This window comes from Osmerus mordax, chromosome 2 (genome assembly GCF_038355195.1).
Source record: "Osmerus mordax isolate fOsmMor3 chromosome 2, fOsmMor3.pri, whole genome shotgun sequence".
NCBI lineage: Eukaryota > Metazoa > Chordata > Actinopteri > Osmeriformes > Osmeridae > Osmerus > Osmerus mordax.
The window spans coordinates 5360783-5380674 of record NC_090051.1 but is presented as its reverse complement, the minus strand read 5'-3'; the positions used below and the strand labels follow the sequence as shown (position 1 = coordinate 5380674).

At 45.6% G+C, this 19892-nt stretch overlaps 2 protein-coding genes across 3 annotated transcripts; both read right to left on the bottom strand.

Moving 5' to 3' along the window:
* Nucleotides 1-654: 654 nt before the first annotated feature.
* mphosph8 (M-phase phosphoprotein 8) lies at nt 655-18220 on the bottom strand. Of its 2 annotated transcripts, none has more exons than XM_067228113.1 (14): nt 18009-18220; nt 15633-15776; nt 14372-15403; nt 14130-14223; nt 13306-13572; nt 13060-13182; nt 12885-12973; nt 5431-5571; nt 4024-4110; nt 3591-3745; nt 3236-3393; nt 2987-3111; nt 2750-2833; nt 655-2552 (listed from the first exon to the last, which is right to left on the bottom strand). In XM_067228113.1, exons 1-14 carry the CDS (start codon nt 18105-18107, stop codon nt 2511-2513), a joined length of 2640 nt encoding a protein of 879 aa, XP_067084214.1. In that variant the 5' UTR covers nt 18108-18220; the 3' UTR covers nt 655-2510. The 2 variants fall into 2 exon arrangements, with proteins under 2 accessions (XP_067084214.1, XP_067084222.1); XM_067228121.1 differs by having other exon boundaries at nt 14372-15400.
* LOC136963363 (uncharacterized) lies at nt 5788-12102 on the bottom strand. The gene is made up of 4 exons (XM_067257474.1): nt 11985-12102; nt 11730-11794; nt 8233-10573; nt 5788-7993 (listed from the first exon to the last, which is right to left on the bottom strand). The coding sequence occupies exons 2-4, from the start codon at nt 11766-11768 to the stop codon at nt 7290-7292; spliced, it is 3084 nt and encodes a 1027-aa protein (XP_067113575.1). The 5' UTR covers nt 11769-11794; nt 11985-12102; the 3' UTR covers nt 5788-7289.
* Nucleotides 18221-19892: the final 1672 nt, after the last annotated feature.

Genomic DNA, 19892 nt, shown 5'->3' with positions numbered 1-19892 from the left:
CAACTCTCAGAGGACAAGGCAAGGTGGAACTACATAATGTTGAGAGAGCGAGAGAACGGACAGTAGCCTAGTAAAAGTAAAATACACATTCAACTAGAGGGCGGCTTAATATGGCGGATCAGGTGCGCTATCATCAGATACATGTGATTTTGACTGAAGCAATGGGCTTTTATGTTTTATCAGACACCAACCAGCTGCTGTTCAGTCTACATTTGAAAACTTACCGAATTATGACGAAGCATATGGGTGTTACTTGCAAATGAAGTTGACGAATTCTACGACGAAATCAATCATAGCTCTGTCTGTCCCTGTTTTGAGTGTTGATTCGAATCCGCCTGCTTTGACCTAATTTTGCCCCTTTATAATAATCTCTTAAATGCTAAACTGGCCCTAGACTGCGAGGCATGTCCATCCACAGCCTGAAGTTTGACTCCGCCAAGCGGTGAAATAACACATTACAAATAACTGTGGAATTGGTAGAGGATGCGTGCAGGGCATATATATATGTACACATATGTCACTGCATGGCTGATCACAATCTTCATGAGGTTCAGTTTGCAATACTATACACAGGGCTGTATCACTTAAGGTGAATTATCAGATCAAATCTGGTTGATTTAATACAGTGCAATAAAAAAGGAACACCAGACAATGTCCAACAGGTGCAGGCATTTAATTGTTTTCATGTCTTACTGGTATGGTTAGAATCCCTAATGAGCCTAGAATAACCATTTGCATACAACCTGAGACCATACAATCAGTGTCCTTCTTAATATCAAACCATAACTGAAATATGCTCTTAATAGTCAATTTGTCTTCAGCAATGAATACAAATATCATGTTGGGCTGGTATGTCAAGACCATACCTTTATGTTGAAACATATGTACATTTTATTACTGCACTGCACATCTGAACCTACAGGAATCCTACAGGCTCTCTTCAATGCCACATCCTATAGAAATGATGTGTTGGACCACAAGTACAGACAGAAAAAACATCTCCCTCATGTTGTGCAACATTGAGACTTGTAGGAAATGTGCAGATTTTACTTTATTATGGGAAACTATCATTTGAGATTGTATTATACAGTTAGATAAAAAAAAGAAAAGGCAAACAGCTGATCTAACAAAAGAAACATGGCTGGAAAAGTATTATCTGATGTAAAAAAAAAAAAGACAGATTTTAATATCTTAGCATGACTCTTGGATACCCTATGCCCTTGGATGTTTCTGTTTCATTTCCCAGCGCTGCACTGATATTGATAAGGTTGAGGAAGGACACAAGAATGCAGTCCAACAGTGATGATTATCAAGGCAGGATGGAGCAGCTTCATCCTCAAACACCCCTCAGCAATCAACACTTCCTTCATGTAACCGGTAGTCTGGCCAACCTTCCTTTCCCTCTAACAGGTTAACAATGGCACGTTGCTAAGGGGGTTCCTCAGCATGGTCACAATCATGAAGTAACATTGACTTGATGGCTGCTCTGGACTCATACACGCATTTATGAACACTTAAGGACAGCTGATAACTCTGAAACGCTCATTCTAAATTCTAGCAGTACTGCTGCTTCCTAAGGACAGACCTTTTAGCCCTTAAAATTAATTAACATCTGAGGCAGCTTTGCACTGTACACGCTATATAACTCCACCCACTTCAATTGTGGCAAAAGTGCCTAATGCAAAAACAACAGCAGCTGTCACAACCTACTGACACCTGTATGAACAGAAGACGTAATCATAAACTCTGGTGAATTCTGGTCTAAAATAAAGTCACACAAAACAAAAAGTAAAAAAACTTTTGGGTAAGCTTTAACAAGTCTTCCAGTCAAGATGCAGCACTATAAATGTACCCATAATGCACTTCTTCCTTTATACCCCCCCAGCCACTTACCAGATGAGCTTACGTAAACACACAAAATACACACATTCAGTATCAAACACAAGCTAAAGAAAAGCACAAAGAAAACACACACAAAGGCACAACCCAAGGTGTATGGGTGGAGGCAGACACTGGGTAAGGGATTAGGACAATGTTACTGAAACAAAATGACTTCCAGTCTCTACAATCAGCAAATGGGACCTTCCACACATTGCTTTGTATAAATAGCCGTGTTCGTATTCTTAAAAGAACCACAGACTTCTGCTCCACTCTTCACAACACTGACACCCATATGAACTGTACGTCTTCTCCAATCACAGTGATGCACGAGGAAAACCCTTCCCATTCATCGAAGAGGCTTATGACTGTCTGCAGTGCTCCACAAAGACCTGCAGGGGGTGGTATTCCCTGAACGCCTAGCAGACATCATGGTGCTGCAGGGCTTACAGTCTCCAACATTCCCACAAATACCATCCGAGAAAGCTACAGCAAAAAAATGTGATGGCATGGGTGGCAAGGGAGTTCATTTGAAATGACTGTGTGTAAATATAAATATGTGTGTGTGTAGTATTTCCTGTGGGTAGCAGTCAAGACTTCTTGTGACCTTTGACCAGGGCAAGAGGAGGAAATCACTGCAGCTGGACTCTGTATGCACAGATAAGGAGCTTGACCTGTGGAGCGAGAGCATTCCAGTGTCCATTAGAGACAAGCGAGTGATAGTTACTGTAAACTGAAATCTAGGACTAATATCAATAAATGAAAAATGTATTGTGAGACTGCATTGATGTGATGTGTGTGAGAGAGAAAGAGAGAGGGAGAGAGAGACCGCAAGGCATCCAGCCTCACTGCTGTCTTAGCATTGCCTCACCTTGGCCGTTGGGGACTCTGCCAGGCGTACAAAGAGCTTGTTGATGCCCGGCACAGGGCTGAAGGAGTAGATGAAATGACTATCCTGAGAAACAAATAGTTAGGCCCAACACACACAGTTAGCACGGGCGAGTCATCTTTCAACAGGTTTCTTGATACTGTGATAATGTGTTATTGCAGTAGTTCTACTGTGGTAGTTGTTTCAGACAATGTATTGTGGTCGATTATGGCATCTCACCAGAAAGATGGGCAACTGGAACTTGTCGTTGAGCACAACAGCATGCACGCTACAGGGGCCGCACAGCCGAGCAGAGATCTCAGACAGGAAGTTAGCGTGGAAGATGAAGAGGAGAATGCCTGAGCCTAGAGGGGTGGGGAGAAAGAGAGAAGAAAAAAAGGTTGTCCTAAGGGCTTCACAGTGTCAAAGTACTCCCCCTCAAGTCTTAAATGTTTGTGTTTGGGGTCTGTGTCTTTGTGTGCATCTTACCCTCTGCAGGTGTGTGTGAAGGGGGCTTATAGCCGAATTCTAGAGAGAAGTCTGGTCCTTCACACAGTCTGTGACACGCTAGAGGAAACACAGGCTCCAGCAGGGCCAGTCGGGACTCAAAGTAGGCACGGATCGTGTCCTCTGCTACACTAGATAACCTGTGACACAGAAATATAAATGTGACACAGAAATATAAATGAGTCTTTCTTACATCAACAAATCGAGGCAAGGAAAAGGAAATCAAGTCTTTTTGTGTTTTAGTGTGGTGGTTTGTTTACAGGGCGTGTGTACTACTGTGCTTGTGTTGTGTTTACAGGGTGTGATTGTGTGTGTGAGAGAAGGCTGCAGCACTCACATCTGGATGTGGTCCTTGATGAGGTCGAAAACCATGATGTTGTTGCTGACCTTGGCGAAGTACATGGCTGTGTTCTTGTGTTTGGAGGTGATGTTGCAGTCTGCCCCGTACTCCAGCAGCAGGCGCACCACGTCAGCATTACCCCTCTTACAAGCCTGGGAGGGATGAGGCACTGTTACTGCACCACTGTCACTGGTCTACCATGACTATTACCCTTCTTACGCCTGCGGAGCAGAAGGGACTGTTACTGGGCAACCACAAACCATGGGTTTTCCCTTCAATTGCGGGTTTTAGGTTGAGTTCTATGGGTATGTGTGAAGCCCTCTTTGACATTGCTTGGAAAAAGGGTTATACAAATACAATTTGATACCACGACTGTTACTGTGTTTACTGTTTCTGGGCTACCAGGACTGTTAGGCCTCCTCCCCCTCACCTTCATGAGGGCAGTCTCACCCCCCAGCGTCTGTGCGTTCACAAAGGATCCCGCTTCCAGCAAGATGGCGACTGTGGTCAGGAAGTTCTGGAAACAAGATGACAATAAGAGCTGGTGAGACAACATGAATGCTGTTCTGCATTGTCAGGTCACACATTGTAGCCTTTTCAGTTTCCAAGCATCAGGGGCCAGGTGTTCAAAAAGTTTAATCTGGATCAGAATGATCTTGATTTTGAAATCCCATGTTTTGCTATCCAGGATCAGGTAATCCATCTTACATTTGTGCTGGTTTTTCAAAGCAACATTGGATTGGATCACCCTGATCCAGATACAAACTTTTCAAGATGACCAAATTCGGATTTCCAGTGTAAATGGGACTACGTATAACAATGTAGGCCAATGTAGTAGGCTAGCCAAGTAAAGAACAGGTTCAATAGCCAGCATGGGGTCACTTTTAAGTGTTTTGATTTGAAGACACAGAAAAAGTCAAAGGAGAGTTTAAAAAGGTCTCTCCACAACCGAAGACCAACTTTGGAAATTCTTTAATTTAGTTAACTATTGGACATTTAGCCTTTTCTGATTTTGAAAAACAAAATATTCACATTGTGAAGAATGTATATTTGTTTGTTGGTCAGATGGTGGCTCTGACTGTTTGGATTGTTTTATTTGACTTTTTCTGTCTGGATGAGGGGGGAGGAGGTGGACGGATGGGGAGGTGGTGGAGAGGAGAAGTGTTGAGGTGGAGGAGGAGTGGTGAGGAGGTGGAGGAGTGGCGGGGAGGTGGAGGAGTGGCGGGGAGGTGGAGGAGTGGCGGGGAGGTGGGGGAGTGGTCGGAGGTGGAGGAGGAGTGGTTGGGTGGTGGAGGAGTGGTGAGGAAGTGGAGGAGTAGCGGGGAAGTGGAGGAGTGGTGGGGTGGTGGAGGAGGAGGAGTGGTGGTGAGGAGGAGTGGTGGGGAGGTGGAGGAGTGGTGGGGAGGTGGAGGAGTGGTTGGGTGGTGGAGGAGTGGTGAGGAAGTGGAGGAGTGGCGGGGAGGTGGAGGAGGAATGGTGGGGAGGTGGAGGAGTGGTGAGGAGGTGGAGGAGTGGTGGTGGTGAGGAGGTGGAGGAGTGGTGAGGAGGTGGAGGAGTGGCGGAGGAGTGGCGAGGAGGTGGAGGAGTGGTGAGGAGGTGGAGGAGTGGCGGGGAGGTGGAGGAGTGGCGGGGAGGTGGAGGAGTGGCGAAGAGGTGGAGGAGTGGCGAGGAGGTGGAGGAATGGTGGGGAGGTGGAGGAGTGGTGGGGAGGTGGAGGAGTGGTGAGGAGGTGGAGGAGTGGTGAGGAGGTGGAGGAATGGTGGGGAGGTGGAGGAGTGGCGGGGAGGTGGAGTGGCGGGGAGGTGGAGGAGTGGTGCGGAGGTGGAGAGAAGACTACCTTCTCTGCAGCATGCATCAGTGCTGTTGTGCCGTTCTTCTGCCGTCCATTCATCTTCACTCCCTTCTTGATCAGGAGCCTGAGGATGTCATCCTGGCCACCCGCGGCTGCCAACATGCACAAGGACATACCGCTGGAATCCTGCACGGGGCACACACACACACACACACACAAACACACACATGTATCCATTTCATTTAAAAAAGACATGGACAAGTACATCAAAATCATGTGGCAATGCATGGCAACTCAGCCGTGTCGTGATGCAAAACAAACACTATAATTAAGCACAGTGAGAAAAACCGTCATGCGCATAAACCTCACAATCCTACTGAGGCAGATGTCCCACAACCTTTACCATTTTGGCCAAGTTTTAGTTTATTTCCCATCAGATGTGGAGTCATACAGTTAACAACAGCAGCACTGCGTAAGGGAGCTACGTAACAGCAGTCTGGAGAGCAGCACAATATACTGAAGAACCATGAAATTAGCAGTAAGTCTACGCAAGTACCTAGAAGTGGATTAAACCGCTCACGGATTTCTTCAGCCAACAACCAACTACACCGATTACGACAGCGATTATGAAGCATAAACTTCTAACGGATATAGTTGCTTACATGTCTGAGTAAAAAGAGGAAATATGTATTTTAACACAGGTTACAGAATTGCTATGAAACAGCTGATGTAAAAAAGGTAACAGGGAGTCAGTTCCATAAGTCAGTCAGTCAGTCAGTGCCAGTGCCTGCTTCTACTACAGAGGTTATAATATGCAAATGAGAGAAGATTTTTTTTTTTAAGGATCGATATTGGAAAAGAATGAGCTATGTGATGTGTGTCCTCCGTTTAGATTCTAATTGTAGGGACTCCTCTCCCTGCCATTTGGCACAGACGTGCTTGTAAATGCGTAACTGTGGGTACTATAGGGACCCTCTACCATAAACACACACATTTTCCACTAAACCATTCAACCATGGTGATCCTTTTAAAAGTATCAGTGGAAAACCTCCATGTGAAGACTTTAACATTATATGCTTGGCTTAGATCATTTAAAACAATTGCTATAAAAATATACAAAGTTGCAACTGAAGATTTGAAATGCACATTATATCCATACTTTTGATAACTTGATACCGTTCTCCATCCAGAGGGATGTAACATGTGTATTATTGTCATTAACTAGAAATTGTGTTTATTTAACACAGGTATAAGCTACAACAAACTTAGTGAAAATTGTTAACACTAATAGAAGCCTGAAAACTCATCTAAAATACTGTATATGGAGCCACTAACACAGTGACTTCATGAAATGACCTGAATTCCCAGGCCTGTTGGTCAGTATTTTCTCATTGATTCAACTAAATCAAAGTAAATATGAGGGGCTACAGGTACAGCAGTGCAGACATTACTATGACATTACAAACTTTTTACACATCTGCATCGTCTACCCATTTGGTGAAAATATACAAATATAACTTGTATGCATACATCAATATTTTTCAAAATGTGTCTTATTGGGTTGGCTTCCAACTTTTTTCTTCTTCATGTGGATAATACAGTCTGATATAATGAGAAGATGATCCTAATTTGGCTAAACAAACAAGTATCCCTTCCAGAGGTACTCAGGGTGTAAGTATCACTTACTTATGCATGGTCACAATGACATTTAGAATAATCCACATTCAAATCTCACAATTAAGGTTTCATGCCGGATATATGCAGCTATAGAGTAGTGTTTAATGGAGTTGTGAAAGCCACAACCTCAAAAGTGTATTTCAAAATCGTGTGAGGATAGTCACACAGTACTTGTAATGTTTTCTCTCTTTCGCTCAAATGTTTCCAGAATAGTTCCAGGAAGCCAGTTACAAGAACGTGTAGACAGGAGCAGTGGGGGGCGCCTCCAGCTCCTCTTCAGGTGTCTGCCTCGCCAGGTCTGGTCCTCCAACATCCTCCATCGGACTGCGTACGGAGCCTTGTTTCTTCCTGGTCTGTAGTCTGTTGTGTACATAGTTCTTTATTTCCTTCCACACCCTGTCTTTAAGAGCTGGCTCAGCGGCGATACACGCATCACATTCACTCTTCCCCGGGGCCTTGATCATGAAGACAAAGTCGTTGAACTGGCGCCTCAACGCAGCCTGTTCCTCGTCACTCCACGAACCCTTCTTCCTGGGTTTCGCTGCTGTAACGGGCCTCATTTTCTCTGTGTGAACTTTACTGTGTACCATTGTATCAGGAACGTCACCATCTCCTTCCTCCTCTCTCTTTCGCTTTCTGATCTCCGCTTTCTGTCTACTCCGGGGTAGTTCTGGGTTGACGATGTCCATGTCGGAGCTGACCTGGAAGTGCTTCTTCCTTATAGTCTGTAGTGTGTTGTGCACATAGTTCTTTATGTCCTTCCAGGTCCTGCTCTGGAGAACAGGCTCTGCGTCGATGCAGGCGTCGCATTCCCGTTTGCCCGGGACGGTCATCTCTGCAATGGAGGCCGCTAGCTGGCGCTTCACAGCCGCCTGCTCTTCATCGCTCCAGGTCCGCTTCTTGTGAGTTTGCGCACAAACAGGAAACGCCACTGAAAAATGACAATGAAGAGATGTACGAGGGTGAATGCGAGCAGTGATGCATGGAAGTATCATAGAAGTCATAGCATAAAAACACCATTGGGTAAAACACATACAAAAGTAAGAAGGTCCATGTTCAGGTAGGTTCTTATCATATAAGAAGAATAGAGCATTATAATACCATCACATAGGCTACACATTGACACTATAAAGCAATAGTTGCCTGTATTTCCCCGAAACGTACACTTACCACAGGTGTGGTCTTTGTTGGAATCCAGTTCCGAGTTCTGATCCAGAGTGACAGCGAGCTGGCTGAGTTCCGCCAGTAGTGAGGGGTTTTCTGCCAGCCTGTAGCAGTCTAGGTGTTCCCGTCCAAACAACTGTGACACTCGATCGAGTTCACGATCATTGAGATTCAGCAGCTGACAATGGGATGCAATCAGTTTCCTTAGTTTGCCGGAAGAAAAAATATCTGCGTTTGTCACGTCACACTGTTGTAAAGCCCTTCTGAGACAATCATGCCCACGGGTGTTGGACAAGGCTTCCCTTCGTCCAAAGACATAAGGGTTGTCTTCAGGCACCCCAGCCTTCTCACGATTCTCAGTTAGGATATCAATAGACAAAACCATCTCTTCACTGAGTAGGAGTGGCATTTTCCTACCCCCATTTCCTTCCAACTCCATCCTTGTCAGAGTGTCACCAAGGAACACCTCCATCTTCGTCAGCCTGTTTAATACATCTGCAGTAACTGGAGTTATTTTGCATTTCCTGCTTGCATATGTCTCCAGAAGAAGCTTTCCTGCATCCCCGCCTCTGCTCTTGTTAAAGAGGAACACTTCTGTGAGAAGAGTTTCACACAGTTTCTTCCATGCCAACGGGCTGGGGGTTTCAAGTAGCTCTTTTTTGGATTCATCAGCTGAATTTTTAAGAAATTTGTGGAGTTTAATCAAGTCTGTGGTCAGTGACGAAGCATCAAGTTCTTTCCGTTCAGCCCGACGAAGAGAGCTCAGGACACTACGAGAAAACAGATTACTCCACTCCATATCGAGAAGTTTAATGAACTCCCTGACTTGACATTCCGTCTCACTATCCTCAGTCATGCGACTCTCTCCAAAAGCTATTTCCGCAGCTCTTTTCAAAGAATAGCCAATTTTTGAAACAAGAGTTGTAGTCTTAAACTTGTTAGACATTTCATCAAAACCACTAACTTTCTTGGCACCTTCAACTGCCAACTCAAATTTAGATGGCAGACAGATTTCATGCAGATATTTAACACTGTTGTCAACTTCATTTACCGCCAGCATAAATCTGGCCAATTCCCTCATTTTCTGTGCAATGTAAGCATACTGTGATTTGTCATGATCATGTCGAGCCGATAACGCGTTGCCATATTTGCAAATCAAGGGATCGTTTCTGATGTGCACTGCAATCTCATCCTGGTTCATCTTATGTATGATTTCTTCACAGCCTCCTGTGGCATAGGCTAATGGAAGAAGTCGAGACGACATCGACTGGACACGGGTTTTTGTTCTCCTCTTGGGCTCCGCATCGACTTTTCTGAATTTACATACGCGCTCATGTCGCCACAACTCACTTTTGCGGAAAAAAGCGCAACAGAATTGACAAGGAAGAAAGTCACGCACAGACGTTGGGCGGCTCGTCCTTTTCTTTGTTACCAGTTCCCCATTTCCACATCGGAGGACTTCGTAATTGTGATGATAGTCCCCTGTGTTGCGAAGTTGGCTAAACAAATCTTTTCTGATTGATGAGCCTTTGGGGAAGTGTATAGCATGGGCAACAGCCATTTCTCCTGCATGTTTGGTTTGTAAGTGTCTACCTATCTTAGTGTGAGGTGCTTTGCAATACAAACAGTAGTGCTTTTTATCCCATTTCCGTTTACCATTAACCTTCTTGCTCAATGGTATGATAGTCACTTCAGAGCTTGCTGTTTTCGAGTCTTCGCGTTTTTTCCCATTTCTCAACAGTGACAATATTTTTGTGGTATTGTTTAATCCGTTATCGGAGGAAAGGCCTTCATCAGATGAGATATTATCCGATTCACTTGCGACTGTAGAATCCAACCATTCAGAATCACTGCTTGAGCTGTTCTCTTCCTCATCACTTGAACTATTTGATTTTTCACAGCAATTCTTCTTCGGTCTTGATCTCAACCTCTCACTGGATCTTAATCTTGCAGAGGAACAGATGTCTTCTTCATTGCAGTTGTTTTCCTCCACACTGGAGTTCCTAACTCTATCACTTGACTTGGATTTCTTACTGGGATTGTCTATTCTTCCTTCTGATCTCACTATGCTGCTAGAACTCAACCTGCCAGTGGAATCTTGCTCTTCTTCGCCAGAGTTCACTTCCTCATCACTTGAACTGTTTAATTGGTCACTGGAGCTCTGTACTTCTTCTCTTGATCTCAAACTGCCACTGGAATTCTTTTCCACTTCCTTGCTGGAGTGCTTGTCGCCAGCATTTAAGTCCTTTTCTTGATCTGTGGAATTCTTCGTATCTTTTGTACTTTTTTCTTTCTCAATCAAATCCCTCTCTTCATCAATTAAACTCTTCTTTTCAACAGTACATGCCTGTAAGAGATAAGTATATGTAAGGGTTACTCCTCAAACCTGATGAATAATTGTCTTTTAATTAAAATACAGTTCAAAAACTGTCATCATGAATTCAAACCAACATTTTAGTAGCATCATAGTACCACATTAGTCTAAATTTTGTCAAAATTTTTGGCCAAAAGTTGTATTTAGTTCTGTTTAGTGTGTGATAGCAAAACTGCACTGCAACATCAAGCAGCAGCTGTTTTTGAATGCGTTGTACACCTGGCACTATCTGAGAACGCTAAAGCACCTTGGCAACGGCCCCATGCCCAGTCAAACAAGTTAATGAAATGGCCACACACTGCCATGTACACTAATATTCCGTACTTTTGTGTGCAAAAACGAAACATTCTGATAACAAAAACCACGTGACCCATTCAAGGAATAGTTTATGGCTTTATTGTATTAAGCAGCGGCTGCAACGGTTTGACATTGTATAGAGTCTGGAGAAAAATTAATGTAATGTCGGATGAAATGCTGCATGAAGACAACAGAAATGCAAAGATGTCTATGTTAATCTTCCGTATTAGATGCCATTCTGGACTTTGTGTTTTCACATTTTGTGTTTTCACATTTTAAACTCTGAAACACATCTCAGTGCCTTTAGGAACATAAAGTATGAGCAAACTAATTATGGAGTTTTGCCGAAAAATACCAGATATTGTGAATGGAATAGTGCCAGTCACATAATGCCTTTAGATTTTGGTTAGGAAAGTTTGTCTTACTATTAAGCCCAACGTCAGACTTTATATATAAAAACACTCATTGCAAACTGGTTTGCTTTAAATCCAGCCACAACAATATCCACAAATTAGCACATACTGTAATTTCATTCAGTACATTTACTTTTAGTTCTTCTGATTGAGCCATTTATATGCATGAATATAGGTTAAGAATGCAAAGAAGATATTTCTGTATTAAAATGTTATAATAGATCCAAAACCTTTCTGAATTTGACCTAAGAAAAACAAAGGATGGTAATGTCTTAGTTTAGCCATCTTTTCTGTTTTTCTGTAATGCCTAGCTGATGATGGGAATGAGTAAGCCATGCAAGAACTACAACCGATACCGTCTCTAGTGGCAATAACGGTCATCTGAGCATGGCACTTTGTGAATGCCGTGCTGTACGTACCTGCATCAAAGGACGAAGCTCGCCAGCAATTTCCTTCATTCATCGTCTTTTGGCTTCCCGTATTCCTGAATGAAAACATACCTTATGAGGATGTACAATAGTGATGTTCAGACAAACATCATGAAGTCACAATGTTTCAATTTAATTCTAAATCCATGTGTATTTATAACAAACTTGAATTAATAATAGTCACTAAAGAGAAAAAGTTAAACTTTTGACTTAGTTAAAAGTAGGTGAAGAGCATTGCTCTCTTACCTTTGCTTCTTCCATTGCATCCGAGGAAGGCTTTGATATACTGCATGTCGTTTGATCCCAGATTGTGAGTATATCATGCTTTCTTGACTAGTTGACTAATTTCATGACTGATTTGAAGCGACAGGCAGATATAAATCTCTTGGAGAGTGGGTGCCAGGTGTAATATTTCCATGGACAGTTTTAGGACAGTGATGATAGAGATGTTATGGCCTCACGCAGGATGCCTTGAGCTATTCTACCAACAACAGTTCAATGTGGTCTAATACAGGTTCATGTGAACGTGAAGGTTGTGTAAGCAAGAGCTGACATAAGTCCTTATGTCAGACATCCCAAGTCTCCCGGAAGGTCCGGGAGTCTCCCGCATTTCAATAGCGGCTCCCTGACGCCCGCAAATGCTGTACAATCTCCCGGAAATAGGGGATTTTGTATTTCGAGCGAGCGAGAGACTGGTGGAGAATGGTGTTTTCTGGTAGAGATAGGTGCATATCGCGTCCTGATTGCGTCGGGTGGGGGGGTACGTGCAGATTGAGGGGGTACATCATGCGTCCGGATTGCGCGCGCGGGGGGGGGGGGGGGGGGGGTTGGGGAGCTACCTCCAGGAAATGAGTGTCTGCAGGTTGGGATGTCTGTTATGTACACAATATCACATCCACAACATACACCGTGCACACACACACACACACACCTGGGGGCAGCCAAGGTGCAAATCATCAAAGTTACCTTTCTTACCCATGACGTGATCTAGTTATTTGTCAATTGCGGATTTGCTTTAAGAGTTTTTGTCTAACAGAATACTTTTTCACAGCTTCATGGAACACCTAAATATTTTGCCAAAGCAGCACCCTAAAAGACAGTGGAGCCTTGAGACGGTGTCTGAATATTCTGAGACTAACTACATACCTCCTGGTCCAAATTGTAGTCCTCCTTGGAATTCAGTGCAAGTTTGACCGACATGTAATCTCCACTTTTCACAGCATCCCGCAGCTCACCTGGAGGAGGGGTCAGATAGTGAAATACTGTAATTGTACAATCAATGTTGAGTGTGTGTGCAAGTGTGTGGTAGAGAGATACTGACTAGGAGATAGTGGTGGGGCTGAGAGAATCTCATCTTCTCCGTTCAAATGTTTTTGAAATTCGTCAAGCGTCATCCAGTCCAGATTAAGGTCCATCCCCAGACTTAGCGTGGCTGGAGCCTTGTCTGAATCACACAAGGCACAGATAATAGATTTAGTTTGTGTCAATGCATTCAGACTCGTGTCAATGCTCATATGAGCCACTTTTGTCACTTTCTGAATCCTGACGGCAACAAACTGCAGCCTACCAGATTTTTCTGCGCTCTCCAGGGAATCCTGAGGATCCTGATTGTCATCACAAGCGATAAAAAGCCTTGGTTCGCTGTCCTCCCTCTTCTTTCTCTTGTCCGCTGCCTCGAAGGAAGGGTTCCTCCTCTCCCAGCGCTCTCCTCCCCTCGGCCCTTCCTCCTGCCTCTCTCTCCGCTCGCGAGAATCCTCGCCGACCTTTAACCTCTGCGCAGGCACCTCCCCTCGCCTGTCTCCCAGAGTATCTGCTTCGACCTCCATTTTATCATCTGGGGAGACAGAAAGAAAGAGAGAGTTTTAGTCAAGACAATGCAGACTTTCAGACTGAGTTACAGGGAGCAGCTGGTGCTCACCCTCCGTGTGCCCCTCACCCTCCCCGTGCCCCTCACCCTCCGTGTGCCCCGTCACCCTCCGTGTGCCCCGTCACCCTCCTTGTGCCCCTCACCCTCCGTGTGCCCCTCACCCTCCGTGTGCCCCTCACCCTCCGTGTGCCCCTCACCCTCCCCGTGCCCCTCACCCTCCCCGTGCCCCTCACCCTCCCCGTGCCCCTCACCCTCCGTGTGCCCCTCACCCTCCGTGTGCCCCTCACCCTCCCTGTGCCCCTCACCCTCCCCGTGCCCCTCACCCTCCGTGTGCCCCGTCACCCTCCGTGTGCCCCTCACCCTCCGTGTGCCCCGTCACCCTCCCTGTGCCCCTCACCCTCCCTGTGCCCCTCACCCTCAGTGTGCCCCTCACCCTCAGTGTGCCCCTCACCCTCCGTGTGCCCCGTCACCCTCCGTGTGCCCCTCACCCTCTGTGTGCCCCTCACCCTCCCTGTGCCCCTCACCCTCTGTGTGCCTGGGCTTCTCTGTCTTCTCCTCTGATCTACGGGCTGGAGACTCCTTCGCTGACTTGGCCCTCTTCTCAATCTTTCCAATCAGCTGAAATTTGAACGGAAGATAAACAAAAACACAAAAGACAAATAGAATAAAAGATATTTCAACAAAAGATCACTGAACAGAGAACACCATTGTGACAAGATAACCACATAATCCCTCTCCGCACATCAGGCACAGCTCCTTGGCCTACCTTTGGTGCTTTGCCTGCCTCAGCTGGGGAGGGCTGGTGAACCGCCTGTCTGCGAGGAACACGGTCTTTGGCCTCACAATTCAGCAGGAACTTCTCAAACAGATTGGTGGAGGCAGACTGCTCTTTCTCCTTGGGGGCGTCCTCTCGAGGCTCCTCCTCCCTGGCCTTGCTGGTGCTGGCTGCTGCGATGGAGGACGAGGAGGAGGTGGAGGAGGCAGAGGAGGGGACTTTGGGTGGGACAGTGGCGCTCTCCGCGCCCTTGCTCTTGGCTTTCTTGTGGCGCGAGGAGCTGTCGCTGGAGTCGGACGACAGAGGCACAGCCTCATCCCTGCTCCTAGAGGAGGAAAGGATCTTGAGCTTGTTCTCCCTCTGGGAGAGTGTGGGAGAGGGCGTGTCCGGTTTCTTGCTCCTCTTGTCGTGGAGGAAGTCCTTGATGCCCTGCAGCTTCAGCTCAGACTTGCCCGTCTTCTTCTTGGGCATGTCGTCCGCACGCCCTCTCTCGGATGACTTCCCCGTGGGGTCGTCCGTCTGGGACTCGGAGGGCTCATCACTCAGATCCTCCTCCAGGGGGGCAGTGCCCTCTTCCTCCGAGGTCTCCACCTGATGCCTCCGCTCCTTCTTACCTCCCTTTCTCTGCCTGCCCTCCTCTGATCTCTCCTTCCTGTGCTTCCCTCCCTCTTTTGTCTTGCTTTTCCGGTGCTTCTTGGAGGGAACGGGCACCTCATCCTCGTCCTCAGAGTCCACCAGTCTCTTCTTGGCGTCAGTTGGTTTGTCCTTGTGGGCCGAGGGCGCTGGAGGGGAGGGCGCTCGCTCGTCCTCTTCGTCTGACTCGGGCGCCGGTCGAGGTCGGATATCCTCCTTTCTCTTTTCTTTCTTCTTCTTCCTCTTTTCCTTTGAAGCCGACTCCTCCTCCACCTCCTCGTCCTCTGGCCTCTTCTTCTTCTTCTTCTTCTTCGTGGGCGTCTCTGTTGGCCGCTCCTTGTCGCTCTCACTCGAGTCTGCGTCAAACACGTCACTCTTCATGGGCAGCTTCTGAACGCCAAAGAATGTTCAGATTGTTAACAACAGGAACGACCGTTCTAATCCAGTGTCTAAGCACCTATATATTATACTATAATGCAATCAGACACAACCTGACGTCTTAGTTTACTAAAAGATGTGCAATGGATAAAAGTCAATCATCCACAACTTTTACTTTCCCATTATTGCCTTGCATGGCTGGGTTATACCACAAACTGATTAGGACCTGGATGGGACTCACAATGCCTTTCTTGGCCTCTGCCTCCGCCAGGGCGCGCTTATACGCCAGTAACACCTCTCTGCAGTCGTCCAGGTGAGCCTCCGGCTCCCAGGTGTCATCGTCCGAGGCGTAGTTCTTCCATCGTACGCGGTACAGGACTTCCCCCTACGGATACAGGAGGTCAAAGGTCACTCAGTCAGAATATGTAGGTAGTGGAAGAAGAGGATCGGTGGACCAGTGTTGTTAAATGTTATTGTCAGAGGCAGCCAAGTTCCTCTGAACAAATAATCACTCATCTTCAGGGACTTCCTCAACTCCTCATAAGCCACTGATGAATTGAACAAATAACTACATAAACGGAAAATGCTAGAAAAGGGTGACAATGAGATGAAGAGGATGGCAGATGATTAAACTAAAGCAGACATCCATTTGAGTCACAACTCTGCATGCATTAATGGGACAATAGTTCTGACAACCCAACTCATCACCTTTCTAGCACAACTCTCAACAAGAATGTTTTTTGGTTACAACCATTACATTTTGCAGGACTGCATACACGTAATTCATTTAACAGTTGATATCCTGCTGTAGATATATTCCCATGCAGTGAAACCTGTTGCTTTTAAATTGTAAAACTTAAAATTAATATGTTTTTTTGTTTTACGTTTGTAGTTTCTCAGGTGCCTAGAGCTATGGGCTTGTTCAAATGTAGTCCTGACTCAACAGCAGACTCCTCTCTAAAATGACAAGCTTGAAGCAGCTATATTTATGGTTTACCAATCAAAACAAGGACATGTATGTGTATTACTCCATCAACACACTGAAGCATGTGAGCTGTGTGTTATTAACCTGGCAGCATTTGCCCTACTTACTAAGGGACTGTTTGTGTCAGGTGTGCACTCGTGGAGAATTATGAAACACACACACACATTCAGTAGAATGTCTATGTCTGTCTGGAGCACAGCCAGTCCCCCCGACAGCCCCACCCCTCGGGGGCACACAACAGAGTCCGCAGTCACAAGGGGGATTTGAAAGGACCAACCCAACACAAACACAGCACAGACACAAGTATAAGTGTATGTGGCGCTTGTATTTTCACCACCTAAACATTTTGGATCACCAGGGATGTGTATATGAAAGCCAACACATGAGTGTAACTACTGTCTTGTGACTAAATTGTAAACAAACTTGAGAAGGCAATGGTTAGCCCTGCCTGGTGTTCCTTACAAGCTTCCTTGTGTTTAAGCAGGACACTTTGTCACCACCCCTCACCGGAATAACTCCGCCTCTCCCAGAATACTCTAGAACCTCTGTAAGGCTTTAGTAACCATTACACAGCTGCAGCTTTCCTCTCCTGTGTATGAGAACGTAATATGATAGCCATCTGTCTGATTCCTGGGGCTAATTGAAGGCAAGATGAGACCCTAACTCACTCTTCTCACTGAAAATGTACATTTGTTTTATAGTTGGGTATGGGCAAACATAACAACAAGTCTGATATTTATGAATACCCAATGTTCCAAATACAATGTACCTGTACTTGTAACAAATGCAATTGCAATCAAATTCGACCTGCAGTCTTAAGTGGATGCCTGCTAGTAAGTTTTAAGGATTCAACTGAAGGGTTTAGCAGTAGACACTTGCAAAGCTTAGAACACAGGCTGGTTAGCATGTTCGTCCCCTTTTAATGTAGGCTAGCTGGTAACATATATCATTAGCTGTCAACATAGGTCTATTTAAGCCCTGAAAATTATAACTTGCTTTTACTACAAATGAGTTTGGTGGAACGTTATTATGACCGTGCACTGTCTTGATGGTAAATACAGCAGCAGGCACACATATTGAAGCTACCTCCTGGCTTCTAGTTCTACGTAGAAGGAAACCAAGCTAGCAAGCTAGACTAGCATAAAACCAGAAGCTTTGCCGCAAAATCGGAAACTGAGTCTAGCCAAGCTGTTACAGCAGCAGTATCTCAGCATACAAACTAGTAAACTAGTAAAGGTGCTGTTTGGCTTACTAGTCTATGCTAGCTAACTAACGTTATACTACTAGACAATGACCGTGACTGTGTGTGCATCATTGTGCTGTGGACGCTGGGCAAAGTTGTGCAGCCAGCCATTGATCGTTGCTTTACATATAGCTCTATCTCAGTCAACATCATCCTTCAAGCCTTACCGATAAAATACAGACAATGCAATAATAGCAGGTGTTAAACTGCCTATACGTGTATGCCACATTGATAAGTCTGAGCGGGTTGTTGACTTACTGGCTAGCTAGGACCATAGCATTTTGCAAAGTATAGAATGTGTCCATGCTATGCTAACAACAGAACAAACTCTTCAGGCACTGCAGCTGGCTAACGACGTACGCTAGCTACACATCAAGTCAGCATTTTACCTCCTCAGTTCGCACGTCAATAATCCTCTCCACTTCGTAGACGTTTTCTTCATCTTGTTCACTGTCTCCCAGATCGGTCTTTTCGGCCCCCGATGTCATTTCGGAACTGTACAGCAAGATACGTATCTAGCGAGCTATGTCCTTCGCACAAACACGCCTTGTCGAGTGAAACCCTTTTGCCTCGGAGGGCCTTAGCCAACTGCCTCCACTTTAGCTTCAATGGCTAGTTTAGCTTGGCTAATGTCAGCCTTACCCGCGCCACTGTGTGCAACTGTAGTACCGTGGCCGGGGGCGTTCCGTAGACACGTGAGTACGTAGCTTGCTAGCTGCTAAACATCGGCAAAAGGCTGGTCTTGTGTGGCAAAGTAGGGGTGAATCCCAACACCCATAGACTACTATATTTTGTGTGCCAGAAAAATATTTTGTATGTCTCAATACACCATCATCTTACTATAATGCCAGAAATCTGTTTATCTCGATTATCTCGCAAACTGGGCCGTGTTAAGTTGAAATTTGGCAGGTGTGGCGCACAAGACCCAAGGATATGCAGTGAAGAGGGTAAAGTTGTTCGGACGCGACAAAAAAGGTATATTTGAGGCGAAAAGGAGCAGCCTTTTTAACAGGCAGTGCAGGTCATCGCCCTTTAAGGTGTTAGTGATGTGTCGTGTTCGTTCATTTTGTACGAATCCTTACAAGGACTCGGGAGTAACGAGTCCTCTCAAAGATTGATTCATTCATTTTCTCGTGGCCGCGCATCGGGACTGTTGCATACTGGGCCTATGCATAGTATGCATAGGCTCGTCCAAGTAAACAGAAATGATTCGTTCATTTCCCGACTCGGTCTTTCTACGAGTCTTTGGGTCATTTTTCACGTGACCTGCATAGGCTCTGTACTGGTAGGTAGAGGAAACGAACGATTCGTTCATTTCCCGACTCGGTCTTTCTACGAGTCTTTGGATCATTTTTCACGTGACCTGCATAGGCTCTGTACTGGAGGAAACAAACGATTCGTTCATTTCCCGACTCGGTCTGTCTACAGGCCGCAATATGCTTCTGCGTCTCCGTTTACGGATGGGCGGGCGCACGGATACGCACGGATACGGACGGATAGACTGCGTTTATGGTTCTCCGTAGGCTGTGGGTGCTGAAAACAATTCACCGCCAGAAGAGTAGGTGGCGCAACGGTTTTTTGTAAATCGTCGTGGAGTGTTTATTTACCTAGGTTATCGAGAAGTCGGAGCAAATTTACAAATTAGCCGTTTCATCAATAAAATACGCACATTTTCAGCAACTACAATACCCATTTATCGTCACATTTTAATTCAGATGCTGATTTACATGTACTGTTAAACTGAAATATGAATTGTGAAAACTTACAGCAATGGTGGTCAAAGGATTCTGTTCGTCCTGTTTATCCCGGCAACCCCAACCCCGCCCCTGATGCAAGCGATTCTTAATACTGACCAATCACAGCCAAGGGGGTCTCCGTAGCTCTCCGTCGCTCACGACGGATAGTTAGAAAATTCAGGAGGTGCACGTCGAGCTCTCCGGGGCTCTCCGAGGGTTGACGGAGAGCTCGCAGAGGGCGTTCCTCGGAGAAGAGGGCGTTCCCATGTGTCCGTTTTTCGAAAAACGCAGAAGCATATATAAGCCTTACGAGTCTTTGGATCCTTTTTTCACTTGACCCGCATTGTATTTTTTAGTAGAGGAAACAGTTTCGTCATTCCCTTTCACGTGGCCGCTGTTTTAGTAAGACGTGAATGATATTCGCTCAAGTCATCATACTGACTGGTTTTGTTATTTTCACTTTACATGTACACTTACAGTTTAGTGCAGTGTAATTGTTTGCCATGATAATTAAATGCTAGTGTGATAATAAATGAC